Source organism: Phacochoerus africanus, chromosome 6 (genome assembly GCF_016906955.1).
Source record: "Phacochoerus africanus isolate WHEZ1 chromosome 6, ROS_Pafr_v1, whole genome shotgun sequence".
NCBI classification, from domain to species: Eukaryota; Metazoa; Chordata; class Mammalia; order Artiodactyla; family Suidae; genus Phacochoerus; species Phacochoerus africanus.
In genome coordinates this window covers 69,061,270-69,088,226 of record NC_062549.1, presented here as the reverse complement: position 1 = coordinate 69,088,226, position 26,957 = coordinate 69,061,270, and the positions used below count along the sequence as shown (strand labels likewise).

Here is a 26,957-nt window from a genome sequence, read left to right as displayed (position 1 = left end):
TAAGCCAGAGATTTCTCAGTTACCTGTAACTTTAAGATGACTCTTCTCTATTCACATCACATTAATTTTGGTTTCCAGACTCTAAAACTTCAAAGTAATAGATAAATTTCTCCTGTAAATAGGGATGAAAAGCTACCTAGTAAAAGACAACTCAATCTCAAATAACGGTAGATGATAACAAAATTAGCTGATATTGGTACAAAATACGTAATGCTTACCTAGCATACGAATGTACAATGCAGTCTGATCAGAGCTGTCATAGGAAATAGCTCCACGCCTCTGGAAAAAAACACACACATTTTAATGTATGATGATTTAAAATGTGATGAAAATTCAATTCAACAAACATGTATTTATTAGTTTAGTGACGCACTGTGCAAGAGAAGTTGAGTATACAAAATGAAATTAAATATGGCATCTGCTCTTGAAACCTCTAGTTGTGAGGAAGGCAAGTAATTACAATACAGTATGATTAAGCTCTACTGTAAAACTGGATACAGAGCGAGGAACAAGCAGTGGGGGAAAATTAATGGCAGAGACGTCAGACGAGCCCACTTGAGCAGAGAGCTTCTGCCAAGGAAGCCCATATTGATGAAGATACAGTTCAATTACTTCACTATTCTTTTCACTTAAACATGAATGAATAAGCAAGTAAGACTCATCAGACATCTGCAGAAACCCTTTGGCTAGAAATAAATGGAATACAATGGAAAACCAAAATGGCCCAGAGGCTGGCAAGAAATAAGAAAAATTTTAGAATGTAATTAATGTATTCAAAGAAATTTGAGAAGACACTGATCTATAAAACAAAAAATGGGGTGCCACTGAAAGACAATGGATTTAAAAATACCTTTTGTGCCTAAAAACAAACAGATATAAAAAATATACTGCAACTTTATTCAGAACAGTCCCCAAATGGAAACAACCCAAAATGTCCATCAACTAACAAATGTGAAAATAAAATGTGGGAGTTCCCGTCGTGGCGCAGTGGTTAACGAATCCGACTAGGAACCATGAGGTTGCAGGTTCGGTCCCTGGCCTTGCTCAGTGGGTTAACGATCCGGCGTTGCCGTGAGCTGTGGTGTAGGTTGCAGACGAGGCTCGGATCCCGTGTTGCTGTGGCTCTGCGTAGGCCTGTGGCTACAGCTCCGATTCGACCCCTAGCCTGGGAACCTCCATATGCCCCGGGAGCAGCCCAAGAAATAGCAACAACAACAATAACAACAACAACAACAAAAAGACAAAAAAAAAAAAGAAAAAAAAAAAGAAAATAAAATGTGGTCTAGGTATACAGTATGTTATTCAGTGTTATTTGGACATGAAAAGGAATGAAGTACTGATGCACGCTACAACATGACTGAACCTTGAGAACAGGACACTAAGACAGTTGCAAAGGACCACAGAGCATACGGTTCCATTTATATGAAATATCCCAAACAGGCAAAGCCATCAAGACAGAAAGCTGGAGATGGGGAAGTTGGTGGGAAATGGAGTGAACATGAAGGGGTACAGGTTATCTGCAGTGATGAAAATGTTCTCAAATTACCCGTGGTAGTGAGTGAGTGCACAACGCTGTGAAGATACCAAAAACCATTGAATTGTATGCTTTAATTGTATAGTAGATGAGTTATCCCTCAATAAGACCATTATATAAAATAACAAGTACCGCAAATATTTAAAATATAAATGATTAAAACCAACAAACAAGAACTTCTGTAAAAGCTGAAACACTCTCGGCAGGTTCTGCCAACTCCACCTTGACTCTCAGCTCCCTTCCTCTCGCCACTGCTTTGTTTTGTCTCAGGCGACAGCACCTCTCATCTGCATGCCTGCAATGGGCTGCTGGCTGGATTTCCTGCTTCATGCCCGGCCCCTAGTCCATTCACACAGAAGCAAGAGCCAACACCCCAACTACTGCTCAAAATCCTCCAATGCCCCGCACTGTGCTCGGAATAACACCCACATACCAAGCTCTCCACCAGCTTCCTGCCGCAGTCCTCCTGTCCTACCACCACCTCATCATGCTAAGACCCAGCTACTTTGCTGTACACCTAAAACTAACACAACATTGTAAATCAACTATAATAAAAATTCAATAATTTTTTCCTTTGGTCTTTTTAGGGCCACAGCTGAGGCCCACGGAAATTCCTGGGCTAAGGGTTGAATCAGAGCTGCAGCCACTGGTCTATGCCACAAACACAGCAACACCAGATCCAAGTCACATCCTCAACCTACACCGCAGCTCACTGGCAACACCGGATCCTTAACCCACTGAATAAGGCCAGGGGTCGAACCTGCATCCTCATGGATACTAGTGGGGTTCTTAACCCACTGAGCTGCAATAAGAACTCCAAAATTTTTTAAAATTTAAATAAATACTCAAAAATATCCTTAAATGGGGAAGGCCTTTCTAACTGTTTTATAAAATACAGAAGTCATGAGAAACAAAACAATTTGGCTACATAAAAGTTAAATTATGTATGTCAAACTATATATCATAAATACAGGCAAAAGACAAAGCTCAAAGAAACATTAGTTCAACATATATGACAAAGGGCCAATTTCCCCCTGCTACATCTAAAAATGAAAGTAAAAAAGAAGTGCCTCACAAATCAAGTAGAAAATGATGAATTATAGTGCAGAAAACCAGATAGGATGTAAATGTACAACTCCTAGGGAAAGGAATAATAAACTAATAAACACAAGATGCTCAACTTCATTAATAAAAGAAATACCCATTTAAATATACACATTTAACACTTATGTGGAATCTAAAAAAAGGATAAAAATGAACTTATTTGCAGGATAAAAATGAACTTATTTGCAGGGCAGAAACAGAATCACAGACTTTGAAAACAAATTTATGGTTAGCAAAGGGGACAGGCAGCGGCGGGGGGTGGGGGGGGAGAGACAGACTAGGGGTTTGGGACTGGCACGTGCACATGAAGTCTATGGAATGACTGGCCAGTGGGGACCTGCTGTGTAGCACAAGGAACTCCACCTAATATTTTGTGATCATCTATATGGGAAAAGAATGGATGTGTATGTAACTGAATCACTTTGTTGTACAGCAGAAATTTTCACATTGTAAATCGACTATACTTCAATAAAACTTTAAAAATGAAAAGTAAATAAATATTAAAAGAGATGGCATTTTTATATATTAGATTAATGATCTTTCCTCACCAAATTTTGGCATGAAATTCAAAACTCAATATACACCTAGAAATCTTGAGGAAAAAACCATGCTTTTTACTATTATTTAAAGAACATTTACCTTCTTTAAAGCCCTCATTTGGATTTGGTATGCAAAACAGCTCCCCAGAACATTACTACTATGTCCTCAGTGCTTTTCATTTAAGAGAAAAACATTAACATTCTAATTTCCAACATCAGTTGCCTCCAGGGAGGCTGACGGACACAGGGGTAGGAAGAGGACTTTTCACTGAATATCTTTTAGCATGTATAGTTCTTGCATTTTCACAAAGTAAATTAAAATTTAAGAGTAAGAATCTACTATGAAGAAATGGATGATCTCAAATCTCAAGGGACTAAAATCATACAGAATAAACTCCCAGCAGCATCATGCTTAATAAAATTAGTGTCTTCCCCCAATAGAATAATACCCTAAGCCTCCTGCCAGGTTTCATGGTACACTATTTATTCCAGAGCAGCCACTGCAATCACTTAATGTGAGAAGGCACCACTCACACCTGTTGTTCCCGTCCCCGCCCAAGATATTTAAGCCTATTAGAGGGCAGGCTTCCGCTTAGTACCACCATATTAGAGGAAATTCTAGTTGTCTAGAGAGCGCATATATGTAGAAATAAATATTTCTATCAGCCAAATCATTATTCATGAAATCAGATATGATTACGTATTTTCATGGTCAATAACCATTAACCCGCTAGTGCCCAAGAACAACTTGGGTAAACAGCTTGTTAAAATGAATTTTAACCTGTTATCTCTAACAGTTCTCTTTAGGACAAAGGTTGCCTTTTTTTTTTTTAAATGTAGGAAGGGTATTCACTAAAACAGTCCTAATGAGAAAGGTAAAAACTCATTTATCACTTTAAATAAGACTTCGGACTGAGAAAGACTAATTCAGCTGTTAAATAAAACAGTGTAAGTAAAAAACTGGGTGGTGAACATAATCTAGCTTATAACCATGACATACCAAATTTATTTTAAGGTAATCACTTTAGACTTATTTATAGAGGCACTAATTTAGATATTAAAATGGCAGGATCTGAATTTAGTTAATCATAAAAACTTGGCAAAAGAGTAGAACTTTAAATATGTATTAACAAAATACTCAGGGATGTGCAAAATATTCAAGTTATTCTACTAATTTCAGTTAAGTTTGATCCACAAATATTTAGCTTAAATTCTATCCTAAACATAGGTCTTATGAAATAAAGGCATATGAGATAATTTTTTTAAAGAATCGACAAAAAAACAAAACCATGAACCCATCAATGACCATATATATCACTTCTTCACAGACCAAGATGACAATGAATACCACTAAGTATTGTCTCACTGAACAACCTAGGCAGAATCATTTGAAGTAACTCATTTTGGAAAAATACAAATTATGAATTGTAACAATAAAAATGTGATTTCCATTAGAATGTTATTTTAAAAAATAGTTGTAAGTGCTTTATACACCAAGACTGCAGCATTTTAACATACATTTTTTAAAAGATTATCATTTTAAAAGCCATGTACTAGTAAACATACATTTTTTAAAAGATTATCATTTTAAAAGCCATGTACTAGTAAAATTCTACTTTTAATAAAGATAGTAAAACAAATTTAATCAAAATCCCATGTGACACTGTCAGTCATAAAACACTCTGAGCTACCATCTTCATTCCCACCTCACCTCACCAGTGAATGGAAATAACTGAGACGCTTCTACTCGTGACTTTTCTAATTTAGCCATCCTGGGAACAGCTTGTAAAGCAAACTAGTATAGGTCAAAACATGGGTGAGGCTGAGCTAATCAGAAACTGATGGCCGCAGCATAAACAAGTTAAACTGTAAGGCTCCAAAGGAACAAGAGTTCTGAGTGCTCTGGGAGGACAGTCACCTTGAATCAGGGTGAATCACTCTTCCACAAAAGATCCGACTTACAAGGTAAATGCTAAGAGGCGTAAAAGTTGTTCCTGATATTAGTTAATACATAACTTTTAAAGACAGCTATGAAAACTAAGCAAAGATATTGAAGTGCTACTGTTTTTACCCTGTTTAAGTTTTCCACCAAAGTAACCTATTGTGCAAAAGCAGATGTATTGCTCTTATGTGGTGACGTAAGACTGCATTAACTCCTTGCTGTGCTCCTACTCTGTGCCAGAAAATGTTCAGGTGCTTTCATCCAAACCCCAGGAACCTGCACAAGACCTCCATGAGCCGGGTTCTACTGGCCCCACTTTACAGATTAATAAACCAGTAGTCACAGGGCTTAAACTCAATAGCACTAAATATATCCTGGGTAACATTACCAACAATGGTTGCGTCCTACAAAAGATGAAGCCCCAGGTTCTGAAAGCAGTTTTCTCTGACGCGGTAAAATGGTAAAATGAGCTTTTTCAGAGTGCATTCATCTCACATATGCTAGAAAAACATTCGCGTTTGAGGACCTGTCCGAGTACTGCATCAGCTCACTGAACACACCCTTACCATTCTTCTTCCCTATGCTTTAAAAACAGAGACACACACATACACACACACACAAACTTAAGACATTAGCATTCTTTTTGTTTAAAAACTTAATTTCTTTGGGAAAAAATGTGGTTTAGTACAAGTCTGAAAACATCCACAATTCAACTAGTGCATGAACATTAACTTGACCGTCATTCAATAACGTGGCAAACTAATCTTTTAAAAACAAGGTGTCAGTGCAACAAAATTAACTCTTAATTTATAAAACACAAGATTTAAAAAAATTGAATATGTTATTTTTCTTTAAAAGATTTCCTGGCACATTTACTATGAAAACAGGACTGCTTCAAGAAAGAGATTATGCTTAAAACAATATATTTATTTAATATGAAAAATTATATTGCCAAGGATTAAAAACTTGCTTGAAAAAGTAGTTTAACTTTGGTGCTTAGCAAATAGTGATGATACATTTTGAGTTAATATTCATACTTTTAAATTTCTTAATTATCTTCTGCATTAAATTCTCTATCTCCAGAAGAGAATGTTTAAAATATGTACATTGGAAGTCTAAATTGTTTAATAATTTCATAATCTTAAAAGTTGAACTTTCTTTAATCATAAAAACTTCAAGGGAATGATACTGAGGAAACCTATTGCAATACCAAGTAATGATGCCATAAAAAGCCCTTAAGGAACAACAAGGTGGAAGATTACAGGCAGTAATCTTAAGCTTCTCAGCTGACAGGTTAAATGCATAGGTCTTTTAATCAAAGAAATAAAAACTGAAGCAAAAGGAGAAGAAACTCAACTAGCAAGTTCATTCCTACCAATACATAAACTAAAGATTAATGTCACAATCCTAAAAATAAAGATGGCCTACCTTAGAGGCAATCCACTTGCTAAGAACCAAGGCCAGACACCAGATCAACGTAATTCCCATTGGATCAATGAAAAGCCCGCTGCATAATCTCCTCCTTGCCCAGCGAGTAACGAGCAAGGAAGATTTGTTAGGATCTGACAATAACCAGCTGTCCCGAGGCAGAAGACAGGGGACACTGACTGCCTTGAACCTCACGCAGCTGCCTTCAAACAAGGATCACCTGACTCCTCCGAGAAAGCGCTGCCAGCCAGCCTTCCCACCGGTGCGTGGTTAATACCACAGCCCAGGGCTGGGGCCGGAGTCAGTTATGTTGGAAGAGGAAAGGGAAAACCTTCCTGAGCTCTGACCTAACAAATCTCACAACAGTAGACCAATGAGGTCTCAGGCTGGCCCCAAGCACGTGCACCCGCAACCTTAATACCAGGAGAGTGCTTTCGGACAACTCTGACAAAATGTTTGGCCGTACTAAAAGCTTCCCCACTTCTTCCACATAGACCAGCTTCACAGGTATAACGTCCTGACATTAAAAAAACTGAATGCCTTTTATTCTGTCTTTTCAACTCTTAATACTGAATTTGTTCAACTTTTTATCTCCTTTAGAACTAGGATTGCTTTATCTAGGGGCTCTCATAGATAATGTCTGTGCTATTTAACATTATAATTCGTTCATTTTGGATTTATTGGCAAAGGCCAGTATAACTGTGAATTTTCAAGCAGTTAAAAGTACATTATTTCCAAGCCCTAATTGCACTCTGGCTTCTATGATAACACTTCGGTTACATGTCTCATTCTTCTCTTGGCTGTAAGTGAGCTCTGTGATAGCAAAGTGGGCCTCTATCCATCCATCCTCACCATCTCTCATGGCAGCTGGCAGAGAAAAACCCTTTCATGAACCTTTCACGCAGGTATTCAGCAAATACTCATTAAACTGCAACTACGTCCCAGGCCCTTTGCTGGATGCCAGGGGTATAATCTTCGAGTAAAAACAGACATGGCTCCTGCCCTCATGAAGCTTACAGTTTAGTCTACATTAATCAAAGTCTGCAAATAAATACAAAATTGCGACTGTAACAAATGCAGTGGAGCTGAGATAGACCCCTCCAACAAAGCCTGGTTCTGACCTGGTTAAGAGGCAAGGGGCTTCTTCCCAGAATCCCTGAAATGTCCCTGATCTGAACTGAGGGGGCAAGAATGTAAGGAGGACAGGAAGAATGATCCACGTGGACACAGCAAAGCACAAGGGCCGCAGAGCAGACAAAACCAAGCGCAGTGAGTTGAATATACGGGGAGAGCAGAGGAGGCTGGAGAGTAGGATGTGGGAGGCCCTGAGAAGGGGTTTTGTCTCCATCCTAAAAGCTAATCCCAATTTGGAAGGTTCTGGTCAAGTACAGCTCAGTGGGTAGGGCTGGGTGGAGGGGAGGAGAAAAAGTGGACGGATTGGGAGATTCTCAGGATGTGGCAGAATTACATATGTCATGGGCAGAGTTCGTGGAGAGACAAAGTCATCTGCAAGTGACCATTCCCACGTGATGGTCCTAAAATATTTCAAAACAGAGTTCAGATACCAATGCTGTTTTCATTATACAACCCTTAGTACAAAGGTTTTTTTTAAAAGTTAATTCTAGACCTGTCAAAATGAGGAATAAATTCAATTTACAGGTCCAAATCAAAACTTTCCTAAATTGAAGCTATACTTAACGCATGGCCCTACACTTCCCACTATACCTTATACATTTTATAGATATAGATATATATCTTCTTTCTACTGAACAAGCTGTAACACTAATCCTTGCACAAATGGAGATAACTTTTTTAGTCTGTCCTGAAACTCACTGTGACACGAGACTGTCAGGATCTTGGATTACTCTCTGGGTTCCATTAAGGTTCCAGTCAGCAACCCCAAAGGATGCCCAGGAATAGTACAGAGCACCGACGTGCAATCGCCCCATCCTCAGGAGAATCACTGGTGGTCATTTTTCATTATCTGCCAGGCCAGCCTGGGCTGCACACTCCAAATTAGCCCACCACCTCAATGCTTAGCTCAGAAATACTCTTAACTCAAGTTCCCTGCCAATCAGCTGCTCCAAAAGCTAAGTTCTGAGAAGCAAATACAGAATTTCTATTTTTTGGTATAGCACTTAAATATTTTGATAAATGTCTTTTTGGTTAATGGTGACGTCAAGAATCTGCACTTTTCATCTAAAAGAGAAGGACTGAACAAGAGGAGAAGCAAAGACTCAGAACTGAGACGCAGAGGGGAAAAAAAAAAGACAGTAAGAAGGGTAGTCCTGAAAATTCTCTCATTTAAATGAACTTCTGTTGAGAATATTCCACTATCTCAAACCCTCTTGTGTGTGGAGTCAAGAGCCTGGGTTTACTTCCCAGCTGTACTGCCAGGAGCTGAGCAACCCTGGGCAAGTGACCATCTGTATGAGCTTTACTTTCCTGCCTTCACAGGAGTTAAGTAACATCTGTAAAAGAATACTGCCCTCATAGCAGACTCTCAATAAAATTTAGCCAAGTCCGAATTAAATAATGAAGACCTGAGAATGATAATGACCTAACCGCTCCAGCTCCACCCCAACTCTATGCTTAAATAAAATCATATGGTCCACGAGGGGACCGTGTGTTGTGCTTGCCCAGTGCCCTGAGAACCTTTTCTCAGGCCTGGTGGGGCTAAGGTCTTGGCTTTTTGGTTTTTCACAGCAGTGAATAGGCTGGCTCCCGAAAATGGTTCCCCAGCATCCTCTTCTTACATTTCTATATGCCTGACTCTGAAATACAGAGATCATCCAGACACAGCCCCCCTAGATTAGAAAATTTCCTATTTGAATAGAACTAGCTACTGGGTTTATGGCCTCAAAGCATAGCTCCTTCATTGCTCATGACACATTATCATCATTCCAATCTTATAAAAACCTCAGGCAACACACTTTTTTCCCCTAAGATGGTATACTTAACCTCCCTTAACAGCACAAACCTAATGGCTTTAAAAATTTTCTTTATTTTGAGATATGAACTATTTACCACTAATTTATCTTGATTAATTATAAGGCTTCTCAATAATAAAAAATAAAAAAAACTTTCAAAAACAGAATGTGAAACTATAAGAAAAAATATAAAACTCTTTACCTTTCTGGGGCTTATAAAACTAATTTCTGAACAGTCAGGGTATTAAAAGCAAATCTCACTGCTTTAGGCGCGTGATCAATAATAGAAAGAAAAGGTACAACTTTGATCACTATGTCTCAGTGCGCAAATTTTGTCCCTGGGGCTCTCTGTCACTCACAGGACACCTGTCAACCTTGGCCTTAGCCTTTGGCTATCCATATAGAGACTCGGCATGTCCTTCTCTTGACCAAATTAGGCTAACTCATCTGCACTGACATCACTGTCTATAATTTTGGAATCCTGTTGACAGAAATAGCCTATCCCAGTTCTTTATCCAACTGTAGTGTCTGTTGGAAACTATAACCAAATTTATAATAGAAAAATGTGAATAGTACAGTGAAAACCCTCCAATTGTGCTTTTAAATTCCAGCCAATTTTAATACCAAATAATAAATCAGGGTGGGATTTTTTATTCCTTTTATTAAAACCCACATATTGGAGCTTATTATTTTTCAAATGCTATGAATTTCAAGATAGGAAACTGACAAAAAATTAAGCTTTGATAAGTAACAAAAATTATTTTATAACTATGGTAACATAAGACTTATCAGTTAATTACGGCCTTTGTGTCATACTGATTTAGAGCAACTGAATTAAGTTTTCTGTTATATCAGAAAAGTATCTCAGTATCGAATGGCAACAAACATGCGATTAGTCCTAGTATGAAGGAAGGAATTAAAACATTCTGACAGTTTACAAACATTCAAGTCTTCTGGTCTAGAAAACAACATCTATGATTAAAGTACCTTAAGAGATTTGCTTACTGAACCATAAAAATTATGCAAAAGCAGAAATGGTCACGATTTCCAGAAAGACAGACAGACACTCAGACAGACAAACCCAGCAGTGTAGATCCCACAACTATAGAGTCTGGACACAGGCTGCTAGTATATAAGACCAGGAGAATGTCATAGACACGGGAACACCTTAGCTTCAGTAGGTGCACATAGAGTCTCTGCAGGCATCCTTAAGAACAAAAGTGAGCAATGTGAGCCCCATAGCACTGCTGGCTGAGTGAACAAACATAACCAGAGACTAAGTACTGGATGTTAAAATCTTGGAAGAATCCTAGAGGTAGTGAACAGAACTCCACAGGTGACGCTGTCTTGTTCTACAGCTTATTTACTGGGCTGCAGATCAGAGTAATGTATACACAGTCTGCACATAAACCACAAAGTGCAAAACTCCATGCTTAATCACCAATAACTCAAGGAGAATAAACTATGCATTTTCATATAAGTAAATGCATGCATATACAAACAATGGAAATGGGATTTAAAAGTTTTCAAAAAAACAACAAAAAAAAGCCAGAATGTTTAAACTCTAAGTTAATGAGAGACAATTAGGTAAAGCCAATCTGGAGTTCCTGTCATGGCTCAGTGGTTAACGAACCTGACTACCATCCATGAAGACGCAGGTTCAATTCCTGGCCTTGCTCAGTGGGTTAAGGATCAGGCATTGCTGTGAACTGTGGTGTAGCCTCGCAGACGAGGCTCGGATCCTGGGTTGCTGTGGCTGTGGTGTAGGCCGGTGGCTACAGCTCTGATTCCACCCTTAGCCTGGGAACCTCCATATGCTGCAGGGGCAGCCCTAGAAAGACAAAAGACAAAAGACAAAAAAAAAAAAAGTAAAGGCAATCTTAGGAAGCAGTGAAAGTCAGAGAAGTATCCAAACCAAGGCTGCTCCACTATTCTCATTACAGGCCACAATCATCAGACCAAATTTAGTTTTGAATACTATACTTGAGGATGCATATACATACATAATAGTTTTAATGCAGATAAGGATAATATATAAGGAATAGTTTTATGAACTGAGATGCTTTAGGCCAAGGAATAAAAACAGGGTGCTAATCTGTTCTAAGATAAAATAAGCTAAGGAGTTTAGCTTTACGTAAACTTAGCTTATAGTAAACTAAGTAAACTCCTTCGCTTACTCTAATGAATAAGAAATTATTCTTTAGAATGTGAATTCTATGAAATCATAGAAGGTGGAAGTAGGACTAATGGGCAGAAGTTTGTGGAAAATAGAATTTGACTCAGTATTACTTTCTAAGAACTTTCCACAGTCAGAACCATGGAAACCGAAAGTTGCTGCTTCATACTAGCCTTTATCAACCAGGTTGTGGGGCAGGCTAGAACAAATAACCTTCGAGGTCTCTGACAACTCTAAGATTTCACAATACTATAAAAGACTCGATTAATAGTCAAAGAAGCCTGGCTAATAAAACTACTGTTATTAAAGGTTCTTCAATGGGAAATGCATTCCCTTACCACACCCCACAGACCTAGCCATACCCATTTCTTCAAAGCTACTAGAACAATAACAACAGTTAGTGGTTACTGGCATTTATTTCAAAAGATAATTTTTAACAAAATTTATTGAAATATAGTTGATTTATAACATCATGTTAGTCTCAGGTGTACAGTAAACTGATTCAGTTACATACATATATATATACATACACACACCACATACAAATACACACATACTTCTTTTACATTCTCTCCCACATAGGTTATTACAAGATATTGAGTATAGTTCCCTGTGCTTTACAGCAGGTCCTTACTGGTTATTCAAAAGATAATTTAATTTTTTTTTTTTTTGGTCTTTTTAGGGCCTCACCCATGGCACATGGAGGTTCCCAGGCTATGGGTCGAATCAGAGTTACAGCTGCCAGCCTACACCACAGCCATAGCAATGCTGGATCAGAGCCTCGTCTGCGACCTACACCACAGCTCATGGCAATGCCGGGGCATAAACCCACTGAACAAGGCCAGGGATTGAATCTGCATACTCATGGAATTAGTCAGATTCGCCTCTGCTGAGCCACAACAGGAACTCCAAAAGATAAGATAATTTTTAAATGAGAACAATTAATAGGTAAGGAAAAAAACTTCACCTCTAAAAACAATAAATGAGCAGACCACTATTTGTGGGTAAATACACAGAAAATATTATATAGCAGAGATACTAAAGAAGAAAAATACTGGAGTTCCCATCATGGTTCAGTGGTTAATGAATCTGACTAGGAACCATGAGGTTGTGGATTCAATCCCTGGCCTCGCTCAGTGGGTTAAGGATCCAGGGTTGCTGTGAACTGTGGTGTAGGTCACAGACACGGCTTGGATCTGGTGTTGCTATGGCTCTGGTGTAGGCCGGCGGCAACAGCTCCGATTAGACCCCTAGCCTGGGAACCTCCATATGCCGCCACGGGAGCAGCTCAAGAAAAGGCAAAAAGACAAAAAAAAAAAAAAGAAAAGAAAGAAAGAAAAAGAAAAATACTAATCTCTAGAGAGATTGGTCAAATTTAAAAAGGGAGACTTCTGAAAAAGGATGGCAACTGTCAATAATCCTCCCCTCTCCAAACCAATCAGAATAAAAGCACAAAAAATTTCTGAAGTGTAATTGAGGCCCAGTGAGCAGTACTATTTCATCTCCACATACAGTACTGCAAAAGAGAGATGCAGATACAGGGAAAACAGTGCAAGTAGACACAGTCCTTGCCTTCCCTCACACAGCTCAGATTTTTGTGGGGGTTACAGACAGTCCCAATAACAAACAGCTACAGCTACAAGCAAATATAACATGCTATGAGTATCAAATGTGACAACTAACTCAGGATTTAGTAGTATCTAGGGAGACCACTGGGGAAGAATGGCATATAATCTGACCCTTAAATGATGCACAAAGGTTTGCTTTGCAAGAAGCAGGGAAAAGAGCTCTAATCAGAGAAAAGGCAGTACATAAGCAAAAGCAAAATCACAGCCGACTAAAACTCAAAACAGAGGTCAACAGATAATAGGGTAACTGGTAGTAGACCAGCAGTCCCATCATGAACAACTAAGACACTAGGCTTTCCATATGAAGCACTGCTTTCACATGTTAGTCCTGTACAGGGAGTACATGACTTTGATCCCTGAGAGTAGGGGGGAAAGAAACAAACAAAGTAGGTAAGCCCTATAACTGCCCAGGTTTCTTGAAGGCAGTTACCAAACCCTGAAGCAGGGCAGAGTAACCTGACAGAGCAAGCAGTCTCACAAAGTTGAGGACACAGAAACTGGAGTTCAGGTAAGTTATAGCCCTTGGACTTTGCTGAGTACCAGAGAAGAAGAGCCATGAAGATAATGGGCTCCAAAGGTCTGAAAGTGGGTCCTCTTGAGTCTTTGGCTGGATACTAAGATAAGCATGTGTAGGACGAGATTCCATGAGGCTGGGAAAATAACAACCACCAGGAAAAGAACAACTACAGGAGAGTTGGGAAACATGTGGGTGATGAGCACTCACAGAGTACCTCAGCCATTCCACAGAGACCTCGGGAACGTCACAGGATAAGAGAAGGGCAAAAGCAGTCTATCAAGGCAGAAAGTTCTACTGGACAGCACTGCTCTGGACCCACACTAACAACACTTACAATATGTCTAAAAGGATCAGGCAGATCCACAAGTAACTAAACTGCCTGCCAGATCAAAACTTAACACTCCTTTAAAGACAACAAATGAAAAAATTAGAATAAACAAAAAAATGTGACCTCAAACTAGGGCATGGGGGAGCCATTAAAAACACACCCAGAAATGAACAAGATGATGAAATTAGTAAGATTTAAAGGAAAACATGTACACCATGAAAAAAGAATTGAAACTTAAAAAAAAAAAAGGATCACCTATAGCTGAAAAATACATCTAAAATAAAAATTCATAGTTGAGCCTAATGGCACTCTAAACACTACAGAAGAAATCAATGGAAATTATCTAAATATTTTCTAAATTAAATGACAACTATTAATCCAGATGTCAAAGAAGCTCAATGAACCCCAAATAGGAGAAACACACCAAACTACATCACAATAAAATTGCTAAAAATGAAATTATACCAAAACCAGGCAAAGACATTACAAAAGGAAATCATAAATCAAAGACATAATGAGAAACACATAGATCCAAAGATCTATGAGAAGATATTGGTAAATCAAATCCAACAATATACAAAAAGGAAATACATTATCACTAAGTGGAGATTATCCCAGGAATCCAAAATTGGTTTATTGTTCAAAAAAGCAATAAGTATAATTTGACATATTAGTAGAATTTAAAAAATCATATAATCATTTCAATTGATAAAGAAAAAGCATTTAACAAAATTCAATACTCATTTGTGTTAAACTTTTCATACTAAACTAGAAATAGATGGAAACTTCCTCATCTGATAAGAGACATCTATGAAAAAATCTACAGCCATCATCATCATCATACTTACAAACAAAACTAAATGTTTTTGCCCTAAGATCATGAAAAACAACAACTATGACAAAGGTGTTCCCTTGTGGTGCAGGATGTTAGGATCTGACATTGTCACTGCTATGGATCAGGTTCAATCCCTGGCCCAGGAACTTCCATATGCCGTAGGTCAGCCAAAACCGAAAAAGAAAAAGGATGCCTGCTGTACAACTTCAACATGGTATTTACAGTAAGACCCAATGCATTAGGGCAAGAAAAAGAAACTTAGGGCATACAAATCCGAAAGAAAGAATAAAAACTGTCTTTTATTTGCAGACAATATAATTATCCTTATAGAAAATCCTAAAGACTCTACAAAAGAACTATTGGAAAAATAAAATATAGCAACATCATAGGACACAAATTTGGTACACAAAAAAGTCAATTTTATTTCTACGTATCAATGAAAAACAATTAAAATTAAAATATTTAAAAACACTATTTTCAACGCAACACTGTAAATCAACTATACCCCAATAAAATTTTTTTTAAAAATACTATTTCCAATAGCATCCACAAACAGGAAATACTCAGAGACAAGTTTTGTTTTGTTTTTTGTCTTTTTAGGGCTGCATCCACTGAATATGGAAGTTCCCAAGCTAGGGGTCCAACTGGAGGTGTAGCTACCAGCCTATACCACAGCCACAGCAACTCGGGATCCAAGCTGCATCTGCGACCTACACCATAGCTCATGGCAACACTGAGCAAGGTCGGGGATCTAACCCAAGTTCTCATGGATACTAGTCAGGCTAATTACCCCCCTGAGCCACAAAGGGAACTCCTCAGAGACAAATTTAATAGTATATGAACAAGACCTGTACATTGAAATTATAACATTTTTATTACGATGTATCTTTGTTCAAACAAAAGGGTATATATGGTGTTCACAAACTGTGAAAACAGTGTGAGAACTGTATAAAATATTTTTAGGAGAAATTAAAGGCCTAAATCAATGGAGAGATATACAATGGATGGAGAGATATACAAGACTGAACTGTGTTTTCCTGGAAAGATCTGTCAAGGTCATAACCCCCAGTACCTGTGAATGCAACTTGATTTGTAAATGGGTTCCGTGTAGATGTAACCAAATTAAGACAGAATACTGGGTTAGAGTGGGCTCTAAATCCAGCATAACTCATGTTCTTATAAGAAGAGAGGAATATGGACACACACCACCACGCAAAGGAGGTAGTCATGTGAAGATGGAAGGAGAAGCTGGAGTAAAGCATCTAATGCACCTACAAGCCAAGGAATGCTGGCAACCAGAGACAAAGGAAGATTCCTTCCCGAGGGCCTCCAGAGAGCATGACCCTGCCAACACTGCGATTTCTGATTTCGAGTTTTTAGAACCGTGAGACTAAATTTCTGTTACTTTAAACCACCCAGTTTGTAATATTCTGTTTTGGAAGCCACAGGAAATGAATACACACATTTATAAACTCAATACTGTTTTCAATTTTCCTCAAGTTAAGTCCAATACAATCCCAATTAAAATTACAGAGTGCTTTACAAAAAGAAATTGACAAGCAAATTCTAAAATGTACATAGAAATACATCTATAGAATAGCCAAAAATTTTTTGGAAAAAAGAAAAAAAGATTGGAGGATGTGCACTACCTGCTTTCAGGACTTACTTACTTTATTTATTTTTTTATTTTTTTGTCTTTTTGCTATTTCTTTGGGCCGCTCCCACGGCATATGGAGGTTCCCAGGCTAGGGGTCGAATCGGAGCTGTAGCCACTGGCCTACGCCAGAGCCACAGCAACGCGGGATCCGAGCCGTGTCTGCAACCTACACCACAGCTCATGGCAACGCCGGATCGTTAACCCACTGAGCAAGGGCAGGGACCGAACCCACAACCTCATGGTTCCTAGTAGGATTCGTTAACCACTGCACCATGACGGGAACTCCTGCTTTCAGGACTTACTTTAAAGCCACAGTAAACCAGACAGTGTGGTCTTATGTTAGGACAGATGTAGAGCATCAGAACTGAACAGAATCCAGGAACAGGCCCACACTTACGGTCAATCCATATTTGACAAAGGTGCCAAAGTAATTCAAGGTAAAGTGTAATCAACAAATGGCACTGGAAAAACTATATCAATTTATGAAGAAAGAAAAATCTCAGAGTTCCCATTGAGGCTCAGCAGATTAAGAACCCGACACAGTATTGGTGGGTATGCGGGTTCAATACCTGGCCTTGCTCAGTGGATTAAGGATCCAGCATTGCCATAAACTACAATGTAGGTCACAGGTAAGGCTTGGATCCGGCGTTGCTGTGGCTGTGGCAATGGCCGGCAGCTGCAGCTCTGATTCAACTCCTGGCCTGGAAGCTTCTATATGCTGCAGGTGCAACTGTAAAAAAAAAATTAAGAAAAAGAAAAAAAACGCAAAATATAATCTCATGCTATACAAAAAATTAATATAGATCATTATATCTAAACGCAAAGGCGAAAATAATAAAATTTCTAGGAAAAAGTATGAAAATATATTCATGATTTTGGATTAAGTAGACTTCTAGATACAAAAACACTAATCATAAAGGAAAAAATGTTAATTATACTTAATTATAGTTAAAACTTCCTTTCAAGGACAGCGTTAAGATATGAAAGAGCAAACCACAGACTCAAATATTTGCAATACAAAAATCTGACAAAGGACTTGATCCAGAATATATTATACTTATATTAAAAACTCATAACCTAACGACAAATAATTCAATTTAAAAGAGGCTAGAGGGAAGAGGGATAAATTAGGACTTTTGGATTAACATATAAACACTACTATATATAAAATAGGTAAATAACAAGGACCTACTAAATAGCACAGAGAACTTTACTCAATATTCTATAATAACCCACATGGGAAAAGAATCTGAAAAATGGATATATGTGAATGTATAACTGATTCACTTTGCTGTACACCTAAAACGAACACAACATGTATAGAAACTATATTCCAATAAAGTTTTTAATAAAATATAGGCTAAAGACTTGAACAGACAAGTCGCAATAGAAGATTGATACATAGCTAAAACACACATCAAAAGATGCTCAACGTTATTAATTATCAGGGGAGTGAAAATTAAAACCACAAGATACCACTATACACTGAAGAATGTCTAAAACGAAAGACTGACAATATCTAGTGTTGGGACATGGAGCAATGAGAGCTCTCTGTAAATGAAACACATGTGCCCCAAAATGACCTGAACATGAATGTTCATAGCCTTACTCATAATACAGGCATATCTCAGAGATATTGTGTTCAGTTCTAAACCACTGCAATAAAGCAAATGTCACAATAAAGTGGGTCACAATTTTTTTGGTTTCCCAGTGCATATAAAAGTTATGTTTACACTATACTGTGGTCTATTAAGTATGCAATAGCATTATGTCCAAAAAAAGTACATATCTCAATGTAAAAATACTTTATTGCCCCCAAAATGATAACTATCATCTGTCAACACAGGGTTGCCACAAACCTTCAATTTATGAAAAACACCATATCTGCAAAATGCAATAATATGAGTCAAAGCCAGTAACAGCCAGCATCCAACAACTAATAAATGTCTAAATAAACTGTGGTACCACCATACGATGGAAAACTGCTCAGTAATAAAATGAAACAAACTACTGATACCTGCAACGACATGGATTAAACCCCCAAAACACTGTGCCAACTGGAAAAAAAAAAAATCAGGAAGAAAGACTATATTTTGTACAATTCCATGTATACGAAGTTCGAGAACAAGTGAATCAAGAGTGGCTGTCTGGGGGACTTCTGGGGGTGACTGAAAGGCACAGCATCCTGTTAGGATGTTAGCTGCATGGCTCTACACATTTGTTGAAACTCATCAAACGGTTTAAATTATACCTCAGTAAAGTTTAATTTCAAAAAGAGGAGCACTTTTGGAGGGATTAAGATGGCAGAACAGAAGGACTGGAGCTCAACTTCTCTCCTAAAAACAACAAAATTCACAACTAAAGACTGAGCACACTTCACCAAAATGGACCAGAAACCTTAAAAAAGATACCCTACTCCAGAAGAAAAAGAGGAGGCCACATCAAGAGGTAGGAGGGGTGATTTCGTGATATAAACAACCCCACACCTCCTGGGTGGGAAGCTCCACAGATTGGAAACTAACTGGTTCACAGAGACTCACCTACAGGAGTGAGAGTTCTGAGCCACACATCAAACTCTCACGTGTGGGGATCTGGCACAGGGAGAAAGAGCCCCAGAGCGTCTGGCATTGAAGGCCAGAGGGGCTTGTGTGCAAGAGCTCCATGGGACTGGGGGAAACAGAGACCCCATTCTTAAAAGGCGCACACAGACTTTCACGTGCACTGAGTCCCAGGGCAAAGCAAAGTCTCCAAGGGAATCTGGGTCAAATCTGACCACAGTTCTTGGAGGACATCCTGGGAAAACAGGGGTGAATGTGGCTTCTTCTGAGGGAAGGACATTGAAAGCAAAGCTCTCGGGAATATTCAGCAGCAGTGCCTTTCTCTGGAGGTGGCCATTTTGGGAAAATCTGGCCCCACCCGTCAGCCAGCCGCTGAGAAGCCCCAGGGCCAAACAACAACCCAGGTGGGATCACAGTCCCACCCCTCAGTAAACAGGCTACCTAAAGACCCCTCAGGCACACAGCTGCCTCTAATCCCATTCAGAGACTAAGCCCCACCCACCAGAGGGATTAGAATCGGCTCCTCCTACCAGGGGGCAGGCATCAGCCCCTCCCATCAGGAAGCCTACACCAAGCCCCCATACTGACTTCAGCCACAGGGGGGCAGACACCAGAAGTAAGAGAGGCTACAACTCTATTACCTGTAAGAAGGTCACCACACCAAAAACCTATCAAAATGAAAAGACAGAGAACTATAACTCAGATGAGGGAGAAAGAAAAAACCCCAGAAAAACAACTAAGCCAGGAGGAGATTCTCAGCCTCCAGGAGAAAGACTTTAGACTTTTGATGCTGAAGAAGATGCAAGACATTGGGAATAAACTGGAGGCAAAGATGGATAACTTACAGGAAACACTGACCAAAGAGATACAAGATATAAAACTTAAACAAGAAGAGATGCAAAATACAATAACGGAAATAAAAAATTCACTAGAAGCGGCTAACAGCAGAATACAGGAGGCAGAAGAACGAATAAGCAAGGTGGAGGACAGATTAGTGGAAATTACGGATGCAGAACAGAAAAGAGAAAAAAGATTGAAAACAAATGAAGAGTCTCAGAGAACTCTGGGACAATGTGAAACGCACCAACATCCGTATTATAGGGGTGCCAGAAGGAGAAGAGAGAGAGAGGGAGACAGAAAAAATATTCCAAGAGATAATAGCCGAAAACTTCCCTAACATGGGGAAGGAATTACTCACTCAAATCCAGGAAGCACAACAAGTACCATACAAAATAAACCCAAGGAGGAACACCCTGAGACACATACTAATCAAACTGACCAAAAGTAAAGACAAAGAGAAAATCTTGAAAGCAGCTAGGGAAAAAAAACAAATAACATACAAGGGAACCCCGATAAGGCTATCGGCAGATTTTTCAACAGAAACTCTGCAGGCCAGAAGGAGTGGCATGATATACTCAACGTGATGAAAGGAAAAAACCTCCAACCAAGAATACTCTACCCAGCAAGGCTCTCGTTCAGATTTGAAGGAGAAATCAAAACTTTCTCAGATAAGCAAAAGCTGAGAGAATTCAGCAACATTAAACCAGCCTTACAACAAATAGCAAAAAGAGGAGCAAAATCTATCCCCTCACCAAGGAAGTTTAATGCAGGTGACAGTGTAATGTGAAGTTGGGAGTGGTAAGCGCAGAGACTAGAGAATTAATCAAGGCTGTCAACAGTACTGAGAGGTCTGGACTGTGCACAGAGGACAAAAGGAAACCACTGAAAGCTTTTATTTAGGAGAGTGATCATAAATTATATTCTGGGAAAAACACTTGGGTGCTAGTGTGTGAAATGGATGACTACAGAGGAAGACTTCAGGAGATCGGTAAGGACGTTGCTGCCTTAATCCAGAATGGGATGGTGGCCTAGATCAGGGGAGCCATCATGGGAACAGAGAGAAAGGTGACAGGATTCAAGAGTCTGATTTGCTCTGTTTCAAAAGAGGGCTCAGTGGAAATGGCCATTCAGTGGTGGCTCATGGTGGGCTAAAGAAGGGATTTCAGTGGTGGCTCATGGTGGGCTAGAGAAGGCATTTGGAGTAATCCCCTCCCAATTTCTCAAGGTCATGTGCTGCGTTAAGATTACTCAAGGAGAGAAGAGAAGATGGCTAAAACCCAAATCTTTAGGCTCACAAACAGGAAGGGGGAGTTACTGTTGTGGCTCAGCAGAAACAAATCAGACTAGCATCCAAGAGTGTTCAAGTTTGCTCCCTGGCTTTGTTCAATGGGTTAAGGATCCAGTGTTGCTGTGAGCTGTGGTGTAGGTTGCAGACATGGCTCGGATCCTGTGTTGCTGTGGCTGTGGTGTAGGCCATCAGCTGAGCTTTTGATTCAACCCCTAGCCTGGGAACCTCCATGTGCGGCAAATGAGGCCCCAAAAAGATAAAGAAGGAAGGAAGGAAAGAAAGAACGAACGGATGAAAGAGAAAGAGAGATCACAACAAAAACAAAAACAAAACTAGGAAGGGACTGGGAGGGCAAAAGACCAAAACCTCACAAATGGTAACTATTCAAACTAAACAGCACACCCTCATTCTATTTTTTCTATAAATACAGATAACGTTCCCTCTTATACCTCGGTAATGTTAAAGCCAGTTAGACACAGCTTTAAATATAACACAAAAAGCGAGTTACAAGAAATCTCAATAAAACACTCAACAAATCTCATACTGAATCTCCTCATAAGGCTTATAGCTTCTTCCAGACCTAGGCTAGAGAAGGAACTTTCAGTTCAGCCTCTTCCTCCAATCTGGGCTCCCTTAGTTCCTTTATAAAATGAAAGCAAGATATGGCAGATAACAGTAAAATTTCTTCTGTCCAGTTCTGTAACAGACACCAATTTGGAAGAAGTCAAGAATAAATTGTAGCTAAGACAAAACCTGTGTTCCTATTTCTATTATTATTTTTTTAATTTAATGATTTTTATCTTTTTCCATTATAGCTGGTTTACAGTGTCTATTTATTATTATTATTACTTACTCAGTGGTAGTAATGAATCAGTTTAAAAAAAAGTCACTGAGATCACTTCCATTTCCAACAGCAGACTAGTTTAGAGAGTGGACTCTACCACTGAAAACAACTGAAAATGCTGGAAAATATAAAAAATATCTAATGAAATGAATCCATGAGCTGGTAGTAAAATAAGGAATACTAAGGCAAAAACTAAGTAAAGGCAGGAAAGCATGAAGGTAAGCAGAGTACTTCAGCTGGCTCTCACTTCAAGGTCAAAGTAAGGGGGTACCTGACCTCTGGGTTTTTCACAACCTCCTGGGTATATCAACCCCAAAAGCCCAAGGCCCAGGGTCTGGCCAAAGTGCAGAGAATCTCCCAGTAACTATTGCTCATGGAATACAATGAGCAATAATAATTACACTCTATATTAATTAAAAAAATAGCTTGAATCAAATTATGTGCAATTTGACAACCATCAACTAGGAGAATATGATACAAATTTATGCAGGCTAGCAAAAAGATTGTTATCTTTCAGATTTGCTACCAGTTTGATGAACTTAATTACAAAGGCAATTAAGACTAATTAACCCTACCTTAAGGAGCTCGAACTAGAACAATGCATAAAAAAGCAATTTGATTTGGTTCAGAAAAAAGAACTACTTTCTCTTAAATTAATACCATTTGTTTACATTTAATAAAATGAAGAGAACACGAAGCCTTCTTCACTGAGCATATGTAATTATAATGTTTTGTTTAAAATAGAATAGGCAAAGAATTAAAAGGGCAAAAATAACTTTTTACATTGAAGTTCGTGGTACTTCTTGTTCAAAAGAAATGCTTTTATAACTATCACACCACAAATAAATTTAAAACTTAATTTATATATATCATCTAACATCAACTAAACTCTCTTATGAAAAAGAACTTTTCTTCATAGAGATGGAAAGTAGAACAGAGTTTCCCAGGGCCTGGGAAAGAAGGATTAACAATTACTATCTAACAGGCACACTGTTTCTGTGCAGCCAGATGAGAAAAGCTGGGCAAAGGGAAAGTGGTGATGGTTACACAACACTGTGGATGCACTTGGCACACGGAATTGTACATCTAAAAATGGTTAAAATAAAGTTTATGTTAGGTGTATTTTAGTACAATAAAAAAATAGGAAAAATATTTTCATCCAGTTTTTCTCAAAGACTGGAATTCTCTTAAGTTTGAAATTCATGCCAACAAATATCTTCTTAAAACTGGACTGGGAGGCAACTTTGGATCATGTGATCATGGGTTCAAATCTGAGTGAGGTCCAGCCTTCCTAACCATGGGCTCTTGGTACAAGTCACATTCTATAAGCCTCCTTTTCCTCCAGCTGGACAAAGGGAAAGTACTTGGATATAAACAGACAGATGCATAAAGATAATCCCGGAATGTCACCAAGGTGCTCCTACCCAATTCTCCTACAAAATCTAGGCAAAAAGTCATTAACTAAAATTTATAAGCCTTTAAAAATCATTTAATTACCCCTAGCCAGTGCTTTAATTACATATGCAGTCACATCAAAAACACAATTCAAACTCTGTAAAATGGTTTTCCCCTCTCTATAGAGCAGACATTAGTCAACCTAGCTCCTATTCTAAGCTACAATATGAGACAGTCATGGAATTAAAAAAACAAACAAAAAAACCTCATTACTATTTTTCTGTTTGTTTGTTTTGCTTTTTAGGGCCACACCTGAGGCATATGGAGGCCCTCAGGCTACGGTTGAACTGGAGCTGTAGCCACAGGCCTACACCTCAGCCACAGCAGTGCAGGATCCGAGCCATGTCTGCAACCTACACCACAGCTCAGGGCAAGGCCGAATCCTTAACCCACTGAGCAAGGCCAGGGATCGAACCCCAAACCTCTTGGTTCCTAGTCGGATTCATTTCCACTGCGCCACTATGAGTTTTTTTTAACTCATAGTAAAAGTTTGACTAAAATGCTCCCCTTTTCGAATTTTTGTCAGTTACTACCCAATGATAACAGTCCATTTTCAGTCCGTGGCATCAATAATGGGTAGGCATTTAACAATCAGTCAGAAATTCGTCCAAGTTGTTCAGAAACTAAACAACATTACTCCTCCAGGAAATCAGACACGGCAGGCTATGGGGGTTGTTTAATATTCCTAAGTGTCAACCCAGATATGGGTTATTCTTCTGATATCTGCACTGTGTATTTTTATATGTTTTGACAGCTTTAAAAACCCTTCTGACTGAGGAAACGTGCCCCTCCCTGGGTTAGCCAACTCTCAAGGGCAACAAAGGCCCAGCCAGAAACGTGGCTTTGATTAAACAAGATAACCAACCCAGAGCCAGACCTCTATCACACCTCGGCACCTCAAAACGCCTAACCATCCCAGGGTCAGGTACCAGGCAACTAGGACCACCCCTACAGCCCAAAGCTGCCGAAATCATTCATATTAACCAGTCCCAAACTCCACTCTGCCCTGTCTTGCTTTTCTCTGGGAAACCCCAATAAAGGCTACGATAAAGGTCCTGTTGTGGCTCAGCAGCAATGAATCCAACTAGTATCCATGAGGACGCAGGTTTGATCCCTGGCCTTGCTCAGTGGGTTAAGCATCTGTCATTGCCATGAGCTCTGGTGTAGGTCACAGATGCGGCTCAGATCCGGCTGTGGCTGTGGCACAGGCCAGAGCTGCAGCTCCAATGTGACCCTTAGCCTGGGAACTTCCATATGCCACAGATGCAGCCCTAAAAAGCAAAAAACAAAAAAACAAAAAACAAAAAACCCCAAACAAAACAGGCCACAGCCCAACTCTTCCCTCAGTCCATCTTCCGCCTTCTGACCACCCTGGTGTTCTCCCATCTGCCCTGTGCCTTATACCAGGCCTCCATTTCTCTGTGAGCTTCCCCCAACCCCGCACCCCCATCTCCTCTTGCAACTATCTCATAAAAAAAACACAAAATATATCCATTGATTGAGAAAATACAAAATAATGTGACATTGTGAGTTCAGCAGTTACATTTAAATGAATTTTAATCCCAGCATCTCCTTATAACTAGAAAATATATACGCACACACACATATATATACATAATTATTTTTAAAGTTTACTATTTCAAATACCTGTGGATTCACAAATCCCTTGCCAAAATCTCAGCTTATCCTGGGACTCTGCCATTATCAATTAGGAACTACTCGTCAGAGGATGGTAAGGGCAGGTGTATGGGTATGCCTGCCTCTCCCCGCCCTTCCCACCCCAAACGCATACCCCCGAAAAAGACAGGCCACATTCAGTGCATCAACATATCACTTAAAAAACTGCTAAAACTGAAGGAGAAAAGCTGAGATGAGAAAAACTGATATGATAAGAAAACCGTGTATGGTCAAGGTAGGAGAGGGACACTGCAAAAGGCACAAAATATTTAACCCTCTCTGCAAGTTGCATACAGAGCACCTTATCATACATCCTTTTCTACCCTACAGCAGGATATTTTTTATTACCAAGAAGATAGAGAAAACCAGTTAATATCTGTCTTTTATGGCACAAATTTAACCTTACTATCCCATTTTCAACCTATACATACCCTAATTCCAACCAAATAATTTGCTTGCAATTTCCTAAACAGAGCCTGGACACTGCCACTGCCACACCTGCACCCAACTTATTTCTTCCATCTGGAATAATCTCCCTTCCATTTGGGAAAGTCATGTCAGTTTTAACACCTGCAACATGTAAGCTATATAAAGAGAAAAATGAAAATCAGTCATTTTGGCTATCCAAATGGCTTATTTCATGGTTTACTGAGGAAGCTAAAAAAACTAAAATAGGTAATTTGATTACAGCTGAATGACTTATTATATGAACAATTAAGAGCCAATTACATAAAGTACAGGCAATCTACAACTGATGAATAAGATACATTTAAAGAGCTGCTTCTTCTGAATCTTGAATACAAACTGGTACTATATAGATGCTTTGCTAATTTGGGGTAATGTTTCAAGAACAAGGGATTTAAAAATTATGACTTCTGTTCACTGAAAAATTTCTAAAGTGTCAGGCAGAAAATAATTTTCAATTAGACAAGTAAATATTTTATTGAAAGGCAGTTATCACCTTCTCTCTATGTATGAATTTAATTACTGGGAGTTCCCATCATGGCTCAGTAGTTAGCGAACCTAACATCCATAAGGACACCAGTTTGATGCTTGGCCTCGCTCAGCAGGTTAAGGATCTGGCATTGCCATCAGCGGTGGTGTAGGCCACAGATTAGGCTCCAATCTGGCATTGCTGTGGCTGTGGTGTAGGCCAGCAGCTACAGTTCCAATCGGACCCCTAGCCTGGGAACCTCCATATGCTGTGGGTGTGGCCCTAAAAGATAAAAAGACCAAAAATAAATAAATAAATGTAGTTACTTATTGTATTATTACTCTTTACAACTTACACAAGTCTTTCTTACGTTACTGTTTGAGTGTAAATTGATATAAGCTTTTTGAAGGGTAATTTGGCAATGTTTATCAAAAGGCTTAAACTACACCTAATATTTTAGGTAATATCACTTCTAGGAAATAATTTGAAAGAAATTACCATAATGGACTGATAGGTTATTAAAATGAAATGCAGAGTACCTTACAGTCATTTGAAGTGCTGTTATTAGACATAAATGTTCTTTTTTCAAAAAGATTATAATTTAATTTTTGGATACTTTTTTTTTTTTTTAAGACCACACTCCCAGCATATGGTAGATCCCCCATCAGGGGGTTGAATCGGAGCTGCAGCTGCAACCTGAGCCACAGTTGTGGCAACACCAGATTCAACATGCACCTTCAGAG

General features: G+C 39.0%; 1 protein-coding gene across 3 annotated transcripts in view; it reads right to left on the bottom strand.

Annotated features, from left to right (window-relative positions):
• PDE7A (phosphodiesterase 7A) overlaps window positions 1-26,957 on the bottom strand; it is a 117,693-nt gene that overhangs the window by 50,192 nt on the left and 40,544 nt on the right. For 2 of the 3 annotated variants that reach the window (XM_047783840.1, XM_047783838.1), the window contains exon 2: window positions 219-279. In XM_047783840.1, coding sequence (XP_047639796.1) covers window positions 219-279 — 61 coding nt within the window. Of the gene's footprint in view, window positions 1-218; window positions 280-6,547; window positions 7,093-26,957 lie in introns of those variants that run through there. The other variant, XM_047783839.1, reaches the window with a different exon arrangement.